Here is a 23,575-nt window from a genome sequence, read left to right as displayed (position 1 = left end):
TCCCAGATCAGGGATCAAACCCATGTCCCTTGCACTGGCTCGTGGATTCTTAGCCACCAGACCGCCAGGGAAGTGCCTGGACTAGGTCTTAAGGATCGAATTTCTATAGTGGGAGATAATGGGGTGGGAATTTCAGATGAAGGGGGAAAAGTGAACAACTGCTTCTAGACCTATATTCTTCCAAAGGACTAAAAATCTCAGAGGCTTTTCTAAATGTAAAATTCACACAGATTCTTCCTGTTGTTTTCAAGAGGGCTTTTAGCATTTTCCACGGAGCAGATGAGCCGGCTGTCTTTGCTATGTGAAGTATGGTGTTGACAGGGAAGGGCCCAGTTTCGAGCCCCATGTGAGTCCTGTGGCTTTACGCAGAGAAGGTGATTCTGTTCTTACAGGCCCAGGGAGTGCCTCACACCTGCCTGGACTTGGTGACAGACTGTGGTTGTTTCCATGAAAACCTCCCTCCAACTGGAAAAATAACCCACCCCCTTAAAATAGGCAAAGCATATTTCCTGCCAAAAAGTAGATCTGTGAAACCACCTCCTTGTAGTTTCTTTCTTGCCTCATCCTTTTTTTGCTTTGATCGTGAGCACTGCCCTCCAATCACACAGGGAGTCAGATACATCATGAAGACTGTCTTCCATCTCCTGTTCTTTCTGGGTGTGGGAGTGAAGAGCAGAGAACTGTCCTCTTTCAGGGGAGCATCTGGAATAACCAGTAACAGATGTAGGAATGAGTCATCATCCTCAGGGAGCCTGCCTGCCTCCAAGCTGAGAGCGTCAGTCAGGAGGGCTGGCGGGGTCTACCAGCTGACTGCCTGCTACGTCTCCAATAGAGTTCCTTCCCCAGATTGTCAGCTGTTTGCCACAGTGCCTGGAATTTCACCATGAGCTTCAACAACTGGCTTGCAAGAGCTGGTTACTTGACTTTTAGCAGGGCTAGAATGCTTTGCCCTATGGTTTTCCATGACCTGGCAGGGTCTTCACCGGGGCGAGTGGGCTCACAGATTATTTATTTGGAACAACAAATTCATTCAACAGACATCTGAACTAACAGCATACTTGAGAGTCAGCTGTGAAGAAGGCACTTTGTGGTGGTTGAGACAAAGAAGAGGAAGGAGTCCAGCCCTTGTCTTCAGCTACAAAGACCTGATTCCTGAAACACCAAACATAAAGGGGCCTGACCTGTCCAGAACCATAACAGATACAGGCCGGGTGGATGCAATATCAAAGGGCTGGCTTCACTGGCATGGTGGAGAGAGAGGCTTCCACATGAGTCACCCTCCCTCTCTTGACATGCTACCCCTGAAGGCTGGTGTAGTTTCCCCTGTAGCAAAAGTGAAGGAATTTAGGCTTCAGCAGGTTTTGAGCGCTTCTGTGGTGACCAGGTGTCTGACCACAGTGCCCCACTTCAGGCGCACCCAATTTCAGCGCCTCTGGACTGTGCCCAAAGCCATTGGGTCTCGGTAGCCCCCAGGTGTCCCAGAAGTGCCCCCAGGGCAAGCTTGAACCTTGGGGGATAGCTTTGCTCTTTGTGTCTCTGTTAATAGTTTATTTATTTATTTTAGTTGGAGGCTAATTACTTTACAATATTGTATTGGTTTTGCAATACATTGATATGATTCCGCCATGGGTGTACATGTGTTCCCCATCCTGAACCCCCCTCCTACCTCCCTCCCCATCCCATCCCTCAGGGTCATCCCAGTGCACCAGCCCTGAGCACCCTGTCTCATGCATCGAACCTGGACTGGCGATCTGTTTCATATATGATAATATACATGTTTCAGTGCTATTCTCTCAGATCATCCCACCCTCGCCTTCTCCCACAGAGTCCAAAAGACTGTTCTATACATCTGTGTCTCTTTTGCTGTCTTGCATATAGGGTTTGTTACCATCTTTCTAAATTCCATATATATGTGTTAGTATACTGTATTGGTGTTTTTCTTTCTGGCTTACTTCACTCCGTATAATAGGCTCCAGTTTCATCCACCTCATTAGAACGGATTCAAATGTATTCTTTTTAATGGCTGAGTAATATTCCATTGTGTATATGTACCACAGCTTTCTTATCCATTCATCTGCTGATGGACATCCAGGTTGCTTCCATGTTCTGGCTATTATAAACAGTGCTGCGATGAACATTGGGGTACACGTGTCTCTTTCAATTCTGGTTCACTCAGCGTGTATGCCCAGCAGTGGGATTGCTGGGTCATATGGCAGTTCTATTTCCAGTTTTTAAAGGAATTGCCACACTGTTCCCCAGAGTGGCTGTACTAGTTTGCATTCCCACCATCTGTTAATAGATTTTAAAGGAAGGTATTGACCTGGGGAGAGAAGCTCCAGGACAGCAACTATTAGCCAAGATGTCAGCTGTGTAATGGAAATGTTGGTGATCATCTTGGGTATTCAGTTATTATACTGAAAATATTAATGCTGTGTTTTACTAATGAGTAATTTAGATGATTTAATAAATTATAGCCATAAACCCAATTTATTATCAATAACCCAGTGATTAACTTAGACAGACTGATCTAATGTTAAGAGGTTTTAAAAAAGGTAAAGGGACCACTGTTCTGTGTCTCTTCATTTCATCCCGTGAAGGGTGATGGGGGATAATCTCAGGCAAGGTTTTTTCCTTTGATGCCCCTGTATCTTTATCTGTAAACAGGGGACAATAATGTAAAATATATAACATTGATTCATTTCTTCATTCATAATTCATTCAACAAATAGTCACTTGAAGCCTTACTCTGAATCAGGAGGCATTATGGTTCCCAAGAGTAAACAAGACAGATAAGGATCTCCCTGTTGTGGAGTTTACATTCTGGTAGGGACTCAAGAACCCTTCTGAGAAAACCAGCTGAAATGGCATGTGCCAAGAAAGAACTCCACAGTTCAAGACATTGAAACAGTTTAATCCTTAGGTAAAGCAGTTTTTGGTATGTGTCTCTATACAGTCTCTAAGAAAAGTATTCTGGGAACAAACAGCAAATACCTCAATAAGATGCTGATGAATAAAGAAACGCTGTTTGGAATAGCACAAGGTTTTAAAGCATTTCAGAGGGTCAGTGACCACATGGTCGCCTCTTCATTTTGTAAAGAGCCCACTGGCTAAGTGAAATCCACAAAGAACAAGGCAGGCTGCCTCTATTCAAATTCTTGCCTAAGAAAGATGCTTAGCACTAGAATCATCCCACTATTTTACCTTATTACATATTTGGAGTTTAACTATCTTTACTTCTCTGAATCTATTTATCTTGGATAAGGCGATGGCACCCCACTCCAGTACTCTTGCTTGGAAAATCCCATGGACAGAGGAGCCTGGTAGGCTGCAGTCCCTGGGGTCGCAAAGAGTAGGACATGACTGAGCGACTTCATTTTCCCTTTTCACTTTCATGCATGGGAGAAGGAAATGGCAACCCACTCCAATGTGCTTGTCTGGAGAATCCCAGGGATGGGGGAGCCTGTTGGGCTGCTGTCTATGTGGTCGCACAGAGTTGGACACGACTAAAGCGATTTAGCAGCAGTAGCAGCAGTATTACCCAAATAATGGATTTTACATAGCTTGGCTGATGTCCCTGATTCATTTGATATTGCATTTACATTATGACTTCTCTGGAAATAAATTATATTTGATCTAAACACTTAATTGGGTTATGCTTTTTTGCAAAGACCATTTATTTTTGCAATTGCTGTGAAAACCGTGTGGGGACCAAGTTTCTAACAGCACTGAACTCTTTCTATGTGAATTTCAAAGCAACTTCGAAGATGTTAATTTCAAGAATACATCTTTAAACATCACCCACCTTATTGAACAAGCTTTCGAGGTAAGAAAGAAGGATTCAGATTGGACCTGTATAGCATAGACTTATCTAGTAATAGACTAGTACCAAAAAACTCAACCTACTGGCTTGGTAAGTAGTCCTTCAAATACTGGGCAACCCCAGCAATTATTTGGTGGTTTTTTTCCACTGCTTTTCAATATGGTATGCTAATAACACTTCATAGCAATATCTGTTATTGTAGAGCTTGTCACATTCATGACATTCTAAAAATATTTTCTAAGGAATTTTGAGCCAGAAGATAAAGCTATCACACATTTAAAACGGAACTTTGCAATTTATTGCTACAATTGTGTTCAGAATTTTCTAAGAGTTTTATTATTATTATTATTATTTGAGGTAACTGGTATATAACACTATGTAAATTTCAGAATTATCCAAGTGTTACTTCAGAGGCAATGACCCTAAGTAACAGCTGAAATGCAGTGTTTTTTTGTTTTAAACGAGGACATTTAATTCTCATCTGAGCCCTGTTAAGTCTTGTTCAAACCAGCCAGACAGTAAAGCAGATGAGGACTCTGTATAATTTTAACGGCTGGGCTCTGAGACATACATCAAAATGGCACACCTGACCCCTCACACTATTGGGATGTCACTCCTCTGCCTATGAAAAAACTTCCTGCTGCTCTTCAGTTTGTTTGCAAACATCAAGCTGCCTAGAGTCCCTGAGATTTCTGAGACTCCAAAAGGAATCTTGGAGAAAGCAAAGACCACGCGACAGGTTTGGGGAAGTCTTCACCCGCAAAAGCAAAACGAATTACAGGTGCACTAGCCCGCGGGCCCCAGATGCCCACCGGGCAGTTCCTAACTCCTTCTTAGCCAAAGGCACTATGAGGTACCCGACACTTCACTGTACTCCTCTCTCTTTTGGAGCCGCGGAAATTGATACTTTCAACACTCCAGACTTTAGTCCAGTCTCCCCAGCTCGTATCTTCGGCGTCCTCGCTGCCCCGAGCTCAACCCTTCTGTCAGCTCACCGCGCCAAGACCTTGGTCCAGGTTTGGGGACAGTTCAAAGAAAGAGGGAAAAGATGGCTCAGCTGGGAAAGGGATAAGAATAAGGTGGCCTGTGGCTCGGTCCAGAAATGCCGGTCTTTTTTAGGCACATGGGAGGGAGAAAAGTTTCCTTTGTCAAACTAGTGACCACGTGGCGCTATGGCGGTCACCGGCAGCAATCCCATCAGACTGCCAGGCGCGGACCTGGGGACGTGCCAGTCACCTCCTGCGCTGGTCAAGGGGAGCCCCGAAGAGTGGGGGCACCGCGGGAACACATGAGAGAGCCGATCTGGAGGACACAGCAAGGCCTAAGAGGGTAGCTCGGGGAGCTGCGCGTAGGGCGGGGTTCCCGGCGGTGGGCGGATGCGGGATGCGGGATGCGGGATGCGGGCCGCGGGGTTCCCGGGGTGGGGGCGCCCAGACTGAGGTTCCGGGGTGGGAGTGCGGAGGGCAGGCTCGGGAAGCAGTGGGGTACCGACCGCGGCCTTCCCGGGGTGGGGGCGCGGAGGGCGGAGCCCCGGGAGTGGGGCGGGGCTTCGGGAGCTGGGCGGGCTCGGAGGCGGGGCTCCTGGGGCGGCGGAGCCCGGGCTCCCGGGGGCGGAAGGGCGCTGTTCGGGGGGCGGGGCGGGGGCGGTGCTCGGGCCTCCGGGCTGGGGCCGGGGCCGGGGCCGGGGGCCGGGCCGGGGCGGGGGCGGAGAGCTGCGGGCAGGCAGGGCATGGCGTCCATGGCGGCGGCGATTGCGGCCTCGCGCACGGCAGTCATGAGTGCGAACCGGCCTCTGGACGACCGGGAGCGGAAGCGCTTCAGCTACTTCTCGTCGCTAAGCCCCATGGCTCGGAAGATCATGCAGGACAAGGAGAAGATCCGGGAGAAGTACGGGCCCGAGTGGGCGCGGCTGCCGCCGGCGCAGCAGGACGAGATCATCGACCGGTGCCTGGTGGGGCCGAGCGCCCCGGCGCCCGGCGACCCCGAGGAGCTCGCGCGCTTCCCCGGCTTGCGCGGGCCCACGGGCCAGAAGGTGGTGCGCTTCGGGGACGAGGTAGGTGCGGACGGGCCGGCGTCCCCTCCACCCCTCCCCGGCTACGCCGGGCGCCCGCGGCCGGGCTGACACCTGCCGGCTAGCAGCCGTCCCCTCCAGACGCGCGGGCAGGGGCTGGAGAGAAGGCGCAAGCACCCGGGTGGGTGGAAGGGGCGGCCTGGAGCCGGAGGTCGGGGGCTGGGGGTGCTCCCCGGGGGAGTCTGTGGAGAACCGCCGAGCGAAGGAGGGAGGTCATTCAAGACCCTCCATCTAGACCTTCCCCGGCCGGCCGCAGGGGACTCGAGACTTCTCCCAGAGCTGGAGGCAGTTGCTGGTAGCGAGGCAGACCAAATTGGCAGCAACAGGGGATTTTTAAGCCAGGCCAGCCTAGGTTCTATTCTTCCATTTAGCTGTCTGGCCGTGAGTGACCTAACCTTTTAGAATCTCAGGTACCCCCAAGAATAGTAATACCCACCCCAACCCTGCTAGGGAAGGTAGTCAGCATTTTATACGTAATAATATTATTAATATTTGTGATGAGTTGTGTGGGGAGACTGAAATTGTCAAGCAAGATAACAAGAATAAAGAGGTGCCTTCCAAGATTTCCCAAAGCCTAAGATGTTTCCGAGTGAGCCCCATGTGCAGTTTTGTTTTGGGAGTGAGTGTGGTGGCCCCTCTTTTCCATTGAAAAACACTGGATACCTTTAAATGAGCTGTTGCAAACCTTTGGTACATATAAGGGCATGTCTGGGCCTCTGACCTAGACACTCTGCTGGGACTTCTAGACGGGTGGTCACTGGAGGAAGAAACTCTGAAGCTAGAAAAAACTCAGGGATGACCCATGGAAAGTCACAAAGGCCTGAGTGTTCTGTGCTGCTCAGAAAGTTGGCTTTTTCCTGGAAATGTGTTTAACTAAAACCTGTTTGGTGCCAAATTTGTGGCTCCTGGGCTTTTCAAACTCAACTTTTGGTCTAAGTCGAAAGCAGCAAGCAATATACAATGAAATCCGCGTGCTTTGAGGCTGCAAGGATGAGGGGCCAAGCTTGGAGATTTTCTGAGGAAGTTGTGGACTGCGGAAGGAATTCTAGTGGAGAATGAGGTTTTAATCTGATTTTCAGGCGTGGGTGTGCGGAAACGTTGATTAATACAAAATGCTTGTGGTCATAAACCCACTTTATTGTGAGGGATGTGTGAGAGGCAGAAATATGCTGCCCACATGGCTTTATTCTGACAGGATGAACAGTCATCATTGGATTTTAAACTCTAAAGGCTTTGCCAGGAAAAATGAGGGTGTGGTAACGGAAGGGATGAGAATATACGTTTAAAATGTAATCCCAGAGCTGAAACATATTTAATGTGAAAATAAGCATCTCTAAAGATGTTTGCAGTGTTGGTGCTCAGATTTGGGTGATGGAAAAGCAGGCAGCCCCTCTTGGAAACGTAATGAGTAAATAAACTGTGAGAGGAGATAAACCTGCAAGTACTTACAGATGTTGGAGAGTCACTGTCATTTTCCCTTAACTAGCTGTCTGGCTAAGAATATCCACAAAGGCCTGTGCCATGTGTGACCAAGTGAATTGTGTACTTTGATTCCTTAACTGGGTACCGGACTGAGCCATTTGTGAATTTGTAAACCCAAAGCAATTTAACAGCCAATAGAACTTTTTGTTGTGGTACTTGCGTATTCTTCCAGGAGCACAAGAGCCCTGTTTTTCAGAACTGCACTCAGCTTTGCAAAAGCTGCCTGGGAGCATGATCTGCAAACCTCCTGCCAGGCTCTCAGCATGAGTGGCAGAGACACAATGAGTTTGAAGAAAGGTACAGAGGAACATTGCCCAGAGCTTTTTTGTCTTTTTGGCTACAGTGATTTAATCCCACTAGGGAGTTTAAAGTGTGTTACATCGACTTGGCACCAGAGTAGAGTTGGTGGTCTCATGCCCAGGAGTACGGTTGTTCTTGGAGGAGGGTTGGCTCCTGGGTGCAAGGGGTGATGATGGCTGCTGGGCAGAGTAGCCTGAATAGGTGGCCCCAGGCTTACCCAAAAGGGCCCTGAACCATACTGAGTCAGCCGCTCTGTCCCTTCCAGTTTGATCTGCCTTCAGATGTAGTCTCTGTGGCCTCCACAGCCAGTCTTGGAACAGAGAACGCTCCTTGGCCTCCACCACTGCCAGCTTCCACAGTTGGCTCATTGAAGGATGGGTGCTCAGGTGAACCCCAGCTCTTGCTTTAGCCAGTGTCTGACCTTGGATGACAGGCAGGGTGGGCCTCGTAGATACTTGGGAAAGACCATCTGGGATACTGGGCTCCCAGGGCTTTTTCTAAGCTATAATAGGAGGCACCTGGGCTTGGTTGTGAGTCTTGGGTTTGCTTTGGTTCCCCATCAGCTAACTTTTTTTTTTTTTTCCCATCAGCTAACTTTTTGACTGTGGTAATTCATTAATGTCTCTCAACTCCTACAGTGGGAAGAACAGTAACAGGATGATAGTAGAGCTTATGTGTAGGAAAGGCCTATGGGATTAAAAATGGCTGCTGCTGCCAATGGCGAAAATGTCAATATTAAGGTTGTTAGCTGTAGTCTGTCAATGTCCACTTTTGAAAATCACTACCATGAAATAAATTCCTCCCATTGCTAAGCTTAGAGTTGGCCGTGTAGAGTCCCACGTGAGAAGGAGCTCTGCTCTGATGAGCTGTGGGGATTCACCTTGGGGCACATATCGAAAGCTGGGCTTGCTCTGTCCACAGTGTGGACGTGAGGTGCCCTGACTCCTGATCAGCCATCATTCCAGCCTCAGATTGTGCCCCCCTTTCAGCTATCGTGAAGGACCAGGACATTGCCTATTTCTTTGAATACCCTCTACCCTGTCGCCAGTAACATTTTTGCATCCCAGACAGCCACATTTTACGTCAGAACATGTGAATACAGCCTTCAGCTGTGACTGTTATCCAGTCATTGTTATGTGTTGCAGGAACAAGCAAGTGGAAACTTGCTTGTGTATTGATGGTCATGGATCTTGGTGGCAGGGAGTGTGGTCAGGGCTCGGCTCACACGTCCAGTTGACACATATGGGGCTGCTCTTTGTGGGACACGTGTGGCAGCATGCCATCTGTGTGTTCCTTTTTACGTTTGCTGTCTGTAAAGCAAGAGGACCAGTGTCCAGGCCCAGATCCACCCTTGCTGGGAGGACAAGCCTGACGCAGAGAGGGAGGCTGGCTGCCTGCCTTTGAGCCTGGAAGCCGTGAAAGGTTCTATCAGGTTTTTGGTTCTTACCGCCTTGGCAGTCAACCGAGTGACTATCTCCCTAAGCCTAGTATGTTACACACTAGAGCCACTCATGCTTTAGGGATGCTTAGCCTTCCTGGGTGGCTCAGTGGTAAAGAATCCGCCTGCCGATACAGGAGACGCAAGAGATGCAGGTTCAATCCCTGGGACGGGAAGATCCCCTGGGGGTGGAAATGGCAAACTGCTCCAACATTCTTGCCTGGAAAATTCCATGGACAGAGGAGCCTGGAGGGCTGCAGTCCATGGGGTCGCAAGGAGTTGGACATGACTGAGTGACCGAGCATCCCCAGCTAACCGTCCCTCTCGGGCTTACAGGCCTTGCTTGGAACAGACAGGGACATTGGACTTGGCGTTTGCATCACGTTTGGTCTGAACGTTGGCATGCTTGCAAATAGGTGCTTTCAGCAGTTTGACTTGCCCTTTGCTTCTCAATTCCTGCCTTCTTCCTACAGCAGTAAAAGTCTGGGGAATGGCTTATTTTGGGAGATGAAGAGCTTTCATCTAGGGAGATTTAGGTATCACTCCAGTCTGCCTCCACAGCTTCCTGTTATCAAATAGCAAAAACAGAAAACAAAACCCTGACTTTCTAGGCATGCTTAGCTCTTTGCTCCCTGCCCTTACTCCCAGACTCTTGCCACCAGTCTAGCAGGATCTGAGAATTCAGGGTTCTGAGCTCTGTGCCACAGCTATGCTCCAGATAAGCCATAAGTAGGTGAACTCAGAAATTTGGGCAGCCGGAGTGTTGATTCTCATGGACCTACTTGCCTGTTTCACCTCTTTATAAAGTAAGTGGGGCTGGGCAGGAAGGATGTTTCCATGTGCCACTGGGATTTGGATTTTGAGTGCTGGAGAATGCGGGTTGTAAGCCCTGGAGCCAGACAACTCCACCTCCTGTTCAGCAGCTTAATGACCAGCTGCTGTTGGAAGGAGGTGTTCCCCCAGCCCGTGTGTCCCTCCCCCTCCTGCAGGAACCAGAGGACTGGCTGGCTGCTCTTTCACTCCACCTGGCCTTCACCTCCTTTTCTGGGGCTTCCTGACTCCTGCAGGAAGCCGGGAGATCTTCTGCAGGCCTCTGAAGGCCCCTCAGTTTTCCACAGCCCCACTGCCTGTCCAGCTCCTGCTCCCCCATGGCTGGTGAAGCACCCTTCCCTGAAGTGCTCAGGAGGAAGGGGTCAGTATGGAGCCCCCCAGTCAGCAGACTTTGATGAGCTGCTGGCATCCAGGCCATGCAAAGGGTCACTTTGCCCTCTCTCCTTAGTGTCTAGGCTGGACAGCCTAGGTGTTTGTGTTTTAAAATAAACTAATTAAATAATTATACAGTTTCTAAACTGACATACCTGTGTGTACATGCATGCTAAGTTGCTTCACTTGTGTCCATCTGTTTGTGACACCATGTACTGTAGCCCGCCACGCCTCCCTGTCTGTGAGATTCTCCAGGCAAAAATACTGGAGTGGGTTGCCATGACCTCCTCCAGGGGATCTTCCCAATCCAGGGATCTAACCCACGTCCCCTGCATCTCCTGCATTTCAGGTGGATTCTTTATCACTGAGCCACCAGCGAAGCCCAGCATACCTGTATGTAACTGTTAAAAGTTTCAAACAGTGCAGAAGCAGCATTATGAAGCATGTGGTAGTCCTTCCAGAACATTCCTCAATTATTAAATCTTCGTCAGATTTGAGTTTGGTTGGCTCTGTGGCTTCCTGATACAGGACTTGTGATGTGTGAGATCACCTCTTTCCCTTTTGCTTCAGCAGCTTGGCTTTTTATTTTTCAGCCTTTGGGCCCCCGAATGAGAAATTTGAGAGTTACTTTTTCATTGTTTGGCCTTTTATTTTTAAGAAAGGTGGAATGTGTAATTGTGAATCCCATACATCTGTCTGGCAGATGCATGCATTCTTTAGAAAAGATGACAGGGTGGATGTGGTTTACCATGTCCTGGCACCTGTGCCCTGGCTCCAAGCAGGAGTTGAGAACCTGGCCGTGGGTCCGTGTCCACCTCCACAGGCCGTGAGGAGGAGGCTGTGGGTCTCCCACAGGCTTCCCTTTGCAGACAGATAGTTCTCTGTCTAGAGAAGCACCTGGCCTGGGACCCTGCATAGCTGGTGCCTCTGGAGGAGGAAGGGTATTGAAACCTTCACCCTGGGAGCTGAGGCAGCCACACTGGCTCCCCCTGGCACCCTGGCACCCCCCACTGTGGGTGTGTGGCCCAGTAATTACCAGGGAACAGGTTTTGCAAAAGAGTGAAATGACTTGCTCCTTGTCTCCCAGGGTGAGGGGCAGAGCTGAGAAGCCTATTGGCACATCAAAAGTCATCTTGAAATTGACGGGAGTTACTTTAACATTCTAAAGTAAGAAAAAATAATCCATTTCTCAGAAAAATAAATCAAGGCCAGACCTGTCTTCAGCTTCCTACTCCGCTCTCCTGTTTGTTTCCTTTAACTCTGCCCCGCCACCTCCCTGTAACCACCTTGGGACCCAGGTTTTGTTTCTCCTAAGGTCTGCGGAGGCCTGAGTTTCTGTACTTGTGTTCATGGTGGAACCTGCCCAGTAGTTAAATTGTAACTCTTTTTCTGTTGTCAGAACTGCAGTTTCCTACTTCCGCTGATGGAAACCGTCTTATCTCAGCAGAATTAAATGTATGCAATCAGTTCAGTTCAGTTCAGTTCAGTTGCTCAGTTGTGTCCGGCTCTTTGCGACCCCATGAATTGCAGCACGCCAGGCCTCCCTGTCCGTCACCAACTCCCGGAGTTCACTCAGACTCACGTCCATTGAGTCCATGATGCCATCCAGCCATCTCATCCTCTGTCTTCCCCTTCTCCTCCTGCCCCCAATCCCTCCCAGCATCAGAGTCTTTTCCAGTGAGTCAACTCTTCACATGAGGTGGCCAAAGTATTGGAGTTTCAGCTAGCAGGTCAAAGGGGAAAGCATGGATTCCATAAGTATATAAACAATAGTCCCTAAGAATAAGCAGTTGGTTAAAAAAAAGAGCATATTCTTCTCCCTTACTCCTTCCCTTTGTTTTTTTAAGTGGACTTTATTTTTCAGAGCATTGTTAGGTTCACAGCAGAACAGAGCAGAAAGTACAGAGGTTTCCATATATCCACCTCCTTAGACATGCACAGCCCCTCCCCCTCACAGAATCAACAGACCCTGTCACAGCGGTGCATCTACTATAATCAGTGAACCTACACACCATCACCCAGTTCGTAGCTTACATTACAGTTTTTTTTAAATTTATATTTTCCACTATTTTTTAATAATCTATTTAATTAATTTTTGGCCACGCTAGATTTTAGTTGCTGGGCCCGGGCTTTCTGTTGCAGTGAGCAGAGCCGGGGGATTCTCTGCTGTGGGGTGCGGGCTTCTCGCTGCCGTGCCTTCCTTTGTTGCAGGGCGCAGGCTCTAGGCGCTGGGCTTCCCTAGTTGTGGTGCGTGGGCTTAGTTGCTCCGCAGCATGTGGGATCTTCCCGGATCAGGGATCGAACCCGTGTCTCCTGCATTGGCAGGTGGATTCTTATCCGTTGCACCACCAGGAAAGCCCTATAGTTCACTCTTGATATTGGACTTTCAGTGGTTTGCACTAATATTTGAGGACACAATTCCATCATTATATTGATAGTGCCATACAGAGTATTTCACTGTCCTAAAAACCCTGTATGCCTTTCCTGTTCATCCCTCTCTCCCCTCCAGCCCCTAGCAACTGCTTATGTTTTTACTACCACCATAGTTTTGCCTTTTCCAGGTGACATATGGTTGGAATCATGGAGTATGCAGCCTTTTCTGATTGACTTCTGTCACTTAGTAATATGCATTGTTTCCTCTGTGTCTTTTCATGGCTTGATAGCCCATTTTTCCTAGCACTGAATAATAGTCTATAGCCTGAATGTACCACAGTTTTCTTAGCCATTCATAGCCATTCACCCACGAAAGGACATCTTAGTTACTTCTAAGTATTGGCATTTATGACTACAGCTGCTATAAGCAGCCATGTGTGGGTGTTTATGTGGACCTAAGGAGATCAAACCAGTCAATCCTAAAGGAAATCAGTCCTGAATATTCATTGGAAGGACTGATGCTATAGCTGAAGCTCCAGTACTTTGGCCACCTGACACAAATCATTTGAAAACTGACTCATTTGAAAAGACCCTGATGCTGGGAAAGATTGAAGGCCGGAGAAGGAGATGACAGAGGATGAGATGGCTGGATGGCATCACGGACTTGATGAACATGAGCTTGAGCAAGCTCTGGGAGTTGGTGATGGACAGGGAAGCCTGGCGTGCTGTAGTCCACGGGGTCGCAAAGAGTCCAACACAACTGAACAACTGAACTGAAGTTTTCAATCCATTTGGCTAAATACCAGCGAGTATGATTCCCTCCCTTCTGTTTTTAACATGCTCCTGTGAATCTGAGGTACAGCCTGACACTAAGCAGATCATCAGGAAGAAGGTGCTTGATGCAGGATGTGCCAAGAGGCCCAGCGCAGCCGACATCCCTGAAGGGATGAGACAGTCAGCAACACGGGGAGTGCCTGTGGCTCCTCCTGCAGGCTCTGCCATCTGAGCGTCATGTCTCTAGTCTGGAGTATTTCACAGTTTAAACTTGTTAACTTTAAGCCAAAATGCCACCATCTATCAATCAACTGGAAACTGCCCCCAATTTATGGACTTAGGAGGACAATGATGATGTATGTTTCCAGTGAGCACTGCTTCTGAACCACTCCAGAAAAATTAGATGTATTACTGGGGAGCTTAACGGTTGGGATTCTAACTTTAAGAGACTCAGCCATCTAGGCGGCAGGAGAAATTTAACAAACAGCACGCCATATTTTGAATCTGCGACATCAGAGTGTTTATGATTGCATACTTATTGTAGTTATGCAGAGGCATTATTAGAAATGCTGTTGCAGCAGTTGTGTGTAATCTTTGAACTCTGGAAAGAATGAAATGAAAGCAGCCTTTTAGTTCAGTTCACTTCAGTCCCTCAGTCGTGTCTGACTCTTTGCGACCCCATGGACTGCAGCACACCAGGCTTCCCTGTCCATCACCAACTCCTGGAGCTTGCTCAAACTCATGTCCATCAAGTCAGTGATGCCATCCAACCAGCTCATCCTCTGTCGTCCTCTTCTTCTCTTGCCTTCAATCTTTCCCAGCATCAGGGTCTTTTCCAATGAGTCAGTTCTTCTCATTAGGTGGCCAGAGTATTGGAGTTTCAGCTTCAGCATCAGTCCTTCCAATGAATATTCAGGACTGATTTCCTTTAGGATGAACTGGTTGGATCTCCTTGCAGTCCAAGGGACTCTCAAGAGTCTTCTCCAATACCACAGCTCAAAAGCATCAATTCTTTGGTGCTCAGCTTTCTTTATAGTCCAGCTCTCACATCCATACATGACTACTGGAAAAACCATAGCTTTGACTAGATAGAGCTTTGTTAGCAAAGTAACGTCTCTGCTCTTTACTATGCTGTCTAGGTTGGTCATAACTTTTCTTCCAAGGAGCAAGTATCTTTTAATTTCATGTCTGCAGTCACCATCTGCAGTGACTTTGGAGCCCCCCAAAATAAAGTCAGCCACTGTTTCCACTGTTTCCCCATATATTTGCCATGAAGTGATGGGACTGGATGCCATGATCTTAGTTTTCTGAATGTTGAGTTGTAAGCCAACTTTTTCACTCTCCTCTTTCTCTTTCATCAAGAGGCTCTTTAGTTCCTCTTCACTTTCTGCCATAAGGGTGGTGTCATCTGTGTATCTGAGGTTATTGATATTTCTTCCAGCAATCTTGATTCCAGCTTGTATTTCATGTAGCCCAGCATTTCTCATGATGTACTCTGCATATAAGTTAAATAAGCAGGGTGACAATATACAGCCTTGACGTCTCCTTTCCCCATTGGAACCAGTCTGTTGTTCCATGTCCGGTTCTAACTGTTGCTTCTTGACCTACGTACAGATTTCTCAGGAGACAAGTAAGGTGGTCTGGTATTCTCATTTCTTTAAGAATATTCCAGTTTGTTGTGATTCACATAGTCGAAGGCTTTGGCTTAGTCAATAAAACAGAAGTAGATGTTTTACTGGAACTTTCTTGCTTTTTCGATGATCCAGCAGATGTTGGCAATTTGATCTCTGGTTCCTCTGCCATTTCTAAATGCAGCTTGTACATCTGGAAGTTCATGTACTGTTGAAACCTGGCTTGGAGAATTTTGAGCATTACACTGCTAGCGTGTGAGATGAGTGCAATTGTGCGGTAGTTTGAACATTTTTTGGCATTGCCTTTCTTAGGGATTGGATGGAAAACTTTTTTCAGTCCTGTGGCCACTACTGAATTTTCCAAATTTGCTGGCATATTGAGTGGAGTACTTCAACAGCATCGTCTTTTAGGATTTCAAGTAGCTCAGCTTGAATTCTATCACCCCCACTAGCTTTGTTTGTAGCGATGCTTCCTAAGGCCCATTTGACTTTGCATTCCCGGATGTTTGGCTCTAGGTGAGTGATTACACTGTCATGGATATCTGGGTCATGAAGATCTCTTTTGTACAGTTCTTCTGTGTATTGTTGCCACCTCTTCTTAATATCTTCTGCTTCTATTAGGTCCATACCATTTCTGTCCTTTATTGTGCCCATCTTTGCATAAAATGTTTGTTCGGTATCTCTGATTTTCTTGAAGAGATCTCTAGTTTTTCCCATTCTATTGCTTTCCTCTATTTCTTTACATTGATCATTGAGAGAGGCTTTCTTATCTCTAAAGCAGCATTTAGACGTGATTTGCTGAGGCCTTTAGAGGTGATTTGCTTTGTGCCATAAGGGTGGTATCATCTGCATATCTGAGGTTATTGATATTTCTTTAGCACTGTTTAGACGCGATTTGCTGAGGCCTTGCAGTGTTTAGGAGACTATTTGCTTTGGTTATTATACTGATGACACAGAGCGTGGTTTTGCCTGCTTCAAAGTGGGGTGGGTGAGAGCCAGCCCAGAAAACCGTGGGCCTCTTGTGAGAGCAGCCAGCATCCAGGTTGGCTTACTAGAAATCCTTACTTGGGAATGATGAGAGCCATGTAGCAGTACTGATTGAGGCCACCTCTATAGGTGGGGTGGCCTGGGCAGAGAGGTGGATGCCTGAGCCTTGGAGGTCAGCACATGCAGCCTGTGTGGCCAGGTGCCTCCATGAGAAGCGGGAGTCAGGTGTCCTGTGGAGGACTGAAGTAGGTGAGCTGCCCATGGGAACAGCTGCATTAGAATGACTTAGGGAGTTGCTGGATCATAACCAGGTGGCACCAGTGGCCAAGAATCCGCTTGCCAGTGCAGAAGATGCAGGAGATGCAAGTTCAGTCCCTGGGTCGGGAAGATCCCCTGGAGGAGGGCCTGGCAACCCACTCCAGTATTCTTGCCTGGAGAACCCCATGGACAGAGGAGCCTGGCGGGCTACGGTCCATGAGGTTGCAGAGAGTTGGACGTGACTAAGCACACACACAGGGAGCTGTTGGTTTTCTATGACTATGTCAGGTGGGACCCACAGCTTCTGCCTGTTAAAACAGCACCCTAGGTGATTCTGATTTACAGCTCGATCTGAAACCTTTAAGCTAAGAGTGCTCTTTAGAGAGCCTTGAATCTGATGTCTATGCATGCCACAAGCATGGACCCAAGACCAATAAGGACCTAGGAAACGGCCATCCCCTCAGGCTGCCTGGGACAGGTGTGCCAGAGAGAAGGCATCTGCAGAAGTTTTCTCAGGTGGCAGAGTGGTCCCCAGCCTGTCCCTCAGTGAGGCCTGGAGAGGAAGCAAGACTCTCAGAGTGCTTCGGGGAGCACATCTTTTGACTGTTGCAGTCAAGGCGCGTCTCCCTGTCTGCCGGCTGCCAGTGACCTGGTTTTGTGGAGGGGAAGCTCAGGGTTGCTTTGTAATGCCCGTGCTCCTGGCTCTGCTTCCTCAGGCTGGCCTCTGGGCCCAGCCGAGGGTCGTCCGCTGTGGATGCTGCCATCCACAGGTGCTGTCCCCCTGACACTGGAGGTGAAATGAAGTTCATTGGCTCTGAAGTTGGGAAGGAAGTTATAAAGGAAGAAATGACTCATTAGTATCCAGTTCTAGAGGAAAGGCTAATATTTACAATATTTCACCTTTGAAATGAATTTTAAGTCCAGAATTTCTCACTTTAGAATAATTTTGGAATAGTCATGACTTTTACAGAGAAACCAACCCATTCTAGATGAGTGACTGTCGCCAAATAATTTCAAAGACAAGATGACCAAAATCCTTAAAAACTTTAATAGTGAAAATTGCCTCTAGTGTAGAATGTAGTGAGTTTCAGGGTGTCTGGTATTGGTTGCAGCTTGTGCCGTGTTGGGAAATGTTCAGCATCTGGCGTCAGGGCAGTGAGGGGAGCAGTCCTGCTGTGGAGCACCCACTGGCTGCCATGGAGATGCTCCCCTGGGTGCCGTCTAAGCCCCAGGGTGGCTCACGGAATCAGAGCCTGTCAGGGAGGTGCAGCAACCCCACTGTGTGCTGTTACAGATGCACTTTCTATCTTGTAAGTACAATGGATATAAGTGATGTCAGGAGCATAGATGATAGGAAGACAGACTAAAGTAATTATGAAATGACGTTTTTAGTATTCGTTACCCTTGTCAGGTTTCTTTTCTTTTCTTTTTTTTTTTTTTGAGTGGGGAGGGGTCACATTTTTTTTTTAATAAATTAATTTTCAGAGCAATGTAGGTTCCCAGCAAAAGTGAGTAGAAAGTATAGATTTCTGACACACTCCCTACCGTCACACGTGTGCAGCCTCTTCCAAAACCACTGTGTCCACCAGAGTGTGACATTTGTCACAGTGGATGAGCCCACGTGTCATTATTGCCCTGAGCCCATAGTTTACACTGCAGTTTACTCTCACTGCTGTAGCTTCTGGGCTTTGAGAAAAGTATCCACCATCACTTTACGGGAAATAGATGGGGAAACAGTGGAACAGTGTCAGACTTTATTTTTTTGGGCTCCAAAATCACTGCAGATTGTGACTGCAGCCATGAAATTAAAAGACGCTTACTCCTTGGAAGAAAAGTTATGACCAACCCAGATAGCATATTCAAAAGCAGAGACATTACTTTGCTGACTAAGGTCCGTCTAGTCAAGGCTATGGTTTTCCAGTGGTCATATATGGATGTGAGAGTTGGACTGTGAAGAAGGCTGAGCGCCAAAGAATTGATGCTTTTGAACTGTGGTGTTGGAGAAGACTCTTGAGAGTCCCTTGGACTGCAAGGAGATCCAACCAGTCCATTCTGAAGGAGATCAGCCCTGGGATTTCTTTGGAAGGAATGATGCTAAAGCTGAAGCTCCAGTACTTTGGCCACCTCATGCAAAGAGTTGACTCATTGGAAAAGACTCTGATGCTGGGAGGGATTGGGGGCAGGAGGAGAAGGGGACAACAGAGGATGAGATGGCTGGATGGCATCACTGACTCGATGGACATGAGTCTGAGTGAACTCCGGGAGTTGGTGATAGAGCTGCAATTCATGGGGTCGCAGAGTCGGACACGACTGAGTGACTGAACTGAACTGATCCACCATTACAGTATATACAGAGTAGTTTCACTGTCCTAAAAATCCTCTGTGCCTTCTCATCCTTCCTTCCATTTAACCCTGGCAACCACTGATCTTCTTACTGTCTCTATAATTTTACCTGTTCCAGAATGTCGTATAGTCTGAGTCATATAATACATTCAGTTTTTTTTAATTGTAAAATATCCATAACGTAAAGTTGACCATTCTCACCACTGTTTTCGGTGTACAGTTGCTACACTCACGATGTTGTACAGCTGCCACCACCACGGTCCCTTTCTAGAACCTTGCGGTTCTGACGCCGCTGTGCGCCCAGCAGCCGGAGAGCCGCGCCTGCTTGCCAGTGCTGCTTGGGGCTGGGGTCTGCAGCCGGCCAGGGGCTGACGTCAGAGCTTCAATCGCATTTTTGTTTGGCATGTTTACTTTTGTTAAGTGCTTTATTATTTTTTTATGAGCTTGGAACTGCAGAAATCCAAGGAATTTGCCCCTTGACTCAGTTTCTTGCTGGAGCAAACAAAAGATTATTGACTTGACATCAAGTTGTGGAGAAATCACAGGGTGCCCGTCTGTCTGCAGCCCTTTTGGAATTTCAGCCAATACGGGCTGCAGCCACTGGAGCCTGCTGGCTTACCATGCTCCAGGCTACGTCTTTGCTCCTAAGAGTCTTTTTCTTTTTTTAAACAACTAATTCTTTATTACTCCATGAGTACATATACAAATTTTAGACATCTTATCCATGTCAATCAGAGATGACTACCAATAAAACTTTCCTTTCATGTTTGTTTATCAGGTTTTATAAAATATATTTACTGTTTCCCAATTTCTTCAACAAGGAATTATGAGGAATAATTCTTTTAAGAGTGTACAGTGTGAATGAGAATGATCAAATATAGCTCAAATGAAGCACTGTTGGAGAAAGTGTATTTCATTGGTTCCCTCTTTTACTCCTGTTCAATTTTTTGTGTGTTTCATGTAATATTGTTTTTTCATCTTCATTTTTTCTTTCATTCACAAAATTACCTAAGGAGGAATACATTTATAACTTGTATATGTATATTGGTAGGGAAGAAGATAGGCCAGGATTACTGTAGAAAAAAGCTGGGAAAATAGAAAAGAACGTTGTTCGTAAGAGTCTTGCACTCATTCACCTTCCAGACCCCCAAACCTTCTTACTCTGTTCTTTGCAGATTTCAAAGGGACTCAAGCTGCATAATTAATATTCAGAGAATTGATCATATCACATGAGAAGGAATGTGTCCTGCTTTCACCAGTGATCCTGCCCCTGCTCTGTCTCTGCCTGCCCACTGAATCTCCACGCACCTCCTCTGTCCCCTGAGGTGGCCACTGGGTGTCCCTCCCCTGGACAGAGGGAACACATTTGCCAGTTGGTTTCCCTTTGTCCTTTTTCCCCTGGTCCAAATCTAGAATAAAGGGGACTTATGTCCCATCAGCCTCCTTTATTTTTCCCATCTGACAAACTCTTTCTTGTTGTATTGCTTCTAAGAGGAACTTAGAGAGTCCTGAGATCATAGAATTTTAAGGACTTTCAGGTCATTTAGCTCAACTACACTTTTCTCCCACTTCCTGACCACACATACCTGGACTCAGGGCCCCCTTAGCTGAGACTTGTTAGCTCACGTTTCTACTTTTGGAGGGACAGTTTGTAAATTGAGGCATAAACGTGGGCTTCACTGCACAATAGGAACACAGTGGCCCATGTTGCCTCGCGTTTTAGAAGTTTTGCCTGAGAGTCAGGAGTGATAGGAGACATAGCTTAGAGATTGAGCCTGGGAATGGAGTTTGTACTAAAAAAAAGTGGGCCCTTTTGCATAACTGGGCCACCTCCTGGAGGAGGGGGAGCCAGGTGACCTACCTCTAGGGGCAGGGAGTGCTTCTGGGTGGGAAGACACCATGTACCTGGGGTGCTTTATGCAAGGACAGTCATTCAATTATCTAATCCCATTTTCAGTCTGGATCACCCAAGACATCCCAGTTTTTGGTTCAGAAAATATGATCCCCAATAGAAGCTAGGCGCAAATGAGACATTTGCTAGTGTAGGAATACAGGTGGAAGGCTGGAGAAGTGGCCAAGGGAAGGAGATTTTTACAAGCCTTTGTGTAGGCTGGTGGATGCAAGGTCAAATTCTCCTGACTGTTTTGAAGGGCTCCTTTTATCCTGTTCTGCTTGTGAGGGTCAGAATGATTCTGAATTTTCATTATAATTGCATTTTCTTCATTGATTTGCTGATCATTGCCTTTCACATTTCTGGGAGGCACTTACTAGGATTCGGGGTGGGGCTCAATTTAAAAATTGGGTACTGGTGTTAACTGCAAATGATTTTCTGACATTCTTTTCACTGTTGTTCAGCTACAAAGTTGTGTCTGACTCTTTGAGACCTCAGGGACTGCAGCGGGCCAGGCTTCCCTGTCCTTCACCATCTCCCAGAATTTGCTTAAACTCACGTCCATTGAGTCAGTGATGCCATCCAACCTTCTCATCCTCTGTCGTCCCCTTCTCCTGCCCTCTATCTTTCCCAGTATCAGGGTCTTTTCCAATGTGTTCGAAAGCATTCCTTTCATATGTGACCTCATTTAATCCTCACGACAACCCTGCAAGGCAAGTTTGATTCTCCTTTTACAGATGAGAAAACTGAGGCGCAAAAGGCTAAGTCATCATCCCCTGGCCACATGGCTAATCTCTGGTAGGGCTGAGGCCTGAGCCCAGAAGCCCTGTTCCCTTTCTGCTCAGCTTCCCTGTCACCAAGCTTGTCCTGGGACTCCCCGGCATCCATCTAATATCTGCTTGGCAGGGGACAGGCATGCCTGGCAGCCTTGGTCCGCAGAGTGAGGGGAAGCCAGACCCAGAAGGTCAACACATTCTCTGCAGAGTGTGATGACGTCAGGATTGTTCAGAGCCAGGAGTTGGGATTCTTCCTAAATTTTGGTTCCCCAATGGCCTTGCGTGGTTGTTTGCACAGGGTATGTTTGGGTTTGGATTTCAGATTTATTCTTGAATTTTTATTTCAGGACATAACTTGGCAAGATGAGCACTCTGCCCCTTTCTCCTGGGAAACAAGGGTAAGTTGGATTAAATTTAGATTTGTTTATCTTTTATAAAAAGTGATGTGGTTAGGTATTTTCCTTTCAGCACTTAGGAGGTCAGATGCACCCCCTGCTGGTAGGAAAGGAGAGGCGGTGGGGCAGGGCCTGTGCTAGGTTAGGTGATGGATTTAAAGTGAGGGGGTTGGTGGCACAAGGGTCCATATGACAAAGCCTTGAGGGAAGCTTTTGGGAGGGGGTGGGATAAGAGCAGCTGTTATTAAAATGAAATCAGAAGGGCAACAGAGACAGCAAGTTGGGTGGATGAGGGGGCAAGAGTGTGGACCCATCAGAATTGCCCGGAAGAGTCAGCTCTAAGGCAGAGAGTCCTGAGCGTGGAAGAGAGGAGGGAGAGACTGTTCTTTGTACCTTGTGAAGCTGGAATAGCCAGTGGATACACATGGACAACCCAGCCTGGATCCCTGAATGCTGGTGTCCAGTCATTCATTCATTGCTATCAGTGGTATTGTTGCCGAAGTTGCTCAAGAGTATCAAGCTTCACTGGGTTGATCCATTTCCCCATTCTCCCTAGTTGTCCCAGAACAAGTGCATTAATAAGTAGCAAAATGACCAAGAGGTAGGTGTCTCAAATCCAAGGAAAAAGACCAGGGTTCTCCGAATTCTGGGACACTTGCTGCTGTGTGTTGGAGGGTCCTTTGCCTGATGGAGGTGATCATAGTGGCTCAGTGCCTGGACTGGGGCTTAGACTTGAGGTCGGATCAGGGCTTTCAAGCACTGATAATTGAAGGGGCTGGTTCTGGTCTCTACAGTTGTTCATCCCAGTAGAAATGGCCTTCACGGGGCTGTAGGCAGAGGGGGTCAGAGTGGGGTGAAGCAATGAGAAGGTCCGCAAGTGACTCCAGTCTGAGTGGCCTCACACGGGGCTCTGTGTCTAAGAATGAATGATGGACTTGACAAGGGCCTCCGCGGACCCGGACAGCTGGCATCCTTGCCCCCAGTTGGCGCTGTAACCAACACTGACTGCCCCAAGTGATGCAATGCCCCAGGATGAGGAAACCTGCGAAAGCCAAGGTGGCTCTCATGTGAGAGTAGATCGCGGCTTTTGAGAATACTTAACTGAGCTGAGCATTCCAGTGTTCTTGCCTGGAGAATCCCAGGGACGATGGAGCCTGGGGGTTGCCATCTATGGGGTCACACAGAGTCAGACACGACTGAAGTGACTTAGCAGCAGCAGCAGCAGCATTAATGCAGATGAACATGTTCATTCAGCAAGCACAGACTCCTGCCTTCAGGGAACCAGAACGATGGGTCCTAAATGTCCTAAAAATAAAGATGCAAACATCTGCATCCTGTGTGACTTTTTATTTTTATTTTTTTACATTTCTGAGGCAGATGACCTAAGTCTAAACAGAGGGTAGGCCAAGTGACATGGTTGTGCCTGGAAGCTAAATCCTTCAGGATATGGGCGCTGGTTAAGGGGTGGCCGAGGGCAGGTGGGAGGGAGCCAGGGATACTGAGGAGCAGCCTGGAACTGCAGTTTCAGAGCTCTGAAATCCAACAACAAATCCCTTGTGCAGTAACAGGGCAGAGGGAGTTGGAGATGGGTGGAAAGTACGTCGCCACGTTGGCATTCATCAGGGCCGCCACCGTGGGTCCCCCAGATGGGGGCCTGAGAAGCGCTAACCCTGTAGATGACGTCTCGTAACAGGCAGATGGGCAGTCTGCAGGTTGGAGTAGACAGGGGCACAGAGGCAGCACAGATGTTCCAGGACTGGGCCATAGGTTTCATGATGTCTCAGTGACGAAGACCGAGAAATCGAATTAGTTAAAGTGCCCCAGCCCTACGTG

At 47.7% G+C, this 23,575-nt stretch overlaps 1 protein-coding gene across 1 annotated transcript in view; it reads left to right on the top strand.

The window, feature by feature from the left end:
• The first annotated feature begins 5,526 nt into the window (after positions 1-5,526).
• C25H1orf198 (chromosome 25 C1orf198 homolog) overlaps positions 5,527-23,575 on the top strand; it is a 34,980-nt gene continuing 16,931 nt past the window's right edge. The window contains exons 1-2 of the mRNA XM_015104321.4: positions 5,527-5,873; positions 21,695-21,745. Coding sequence (XP_014959807.2) covers positions 5,550-5,873; positions 21,695-21,745 — 375 coding nt within the window. The 5' untranslated portion in view covers positions 5,527-5,549. The remainder of the gene's footprint in view (positions 5,874-21,694; positions 21,746-23,575) is intronic.

The sequence above is a fragment of the Ovis aries genome, chromosome 25, assembly GCF_016772045.2.
Source record: "Ovis aries strain OAR_USU_Benz2616 breed Rambouillet chromosome 25, ARS-UI_Ramb_v3.0, whole genome shotgun sequence".
Taxonomy (NCBI): Eukaryota; Metazoa; Chordata; class Mammalia; order Artiodactyla; family Bovidae; genus Ovis; species Ovis aries.
Note: the sequence above shows the minus strand (reverse complement) of the source record. Positions and strands in the feature narration are given on the sequence as shown.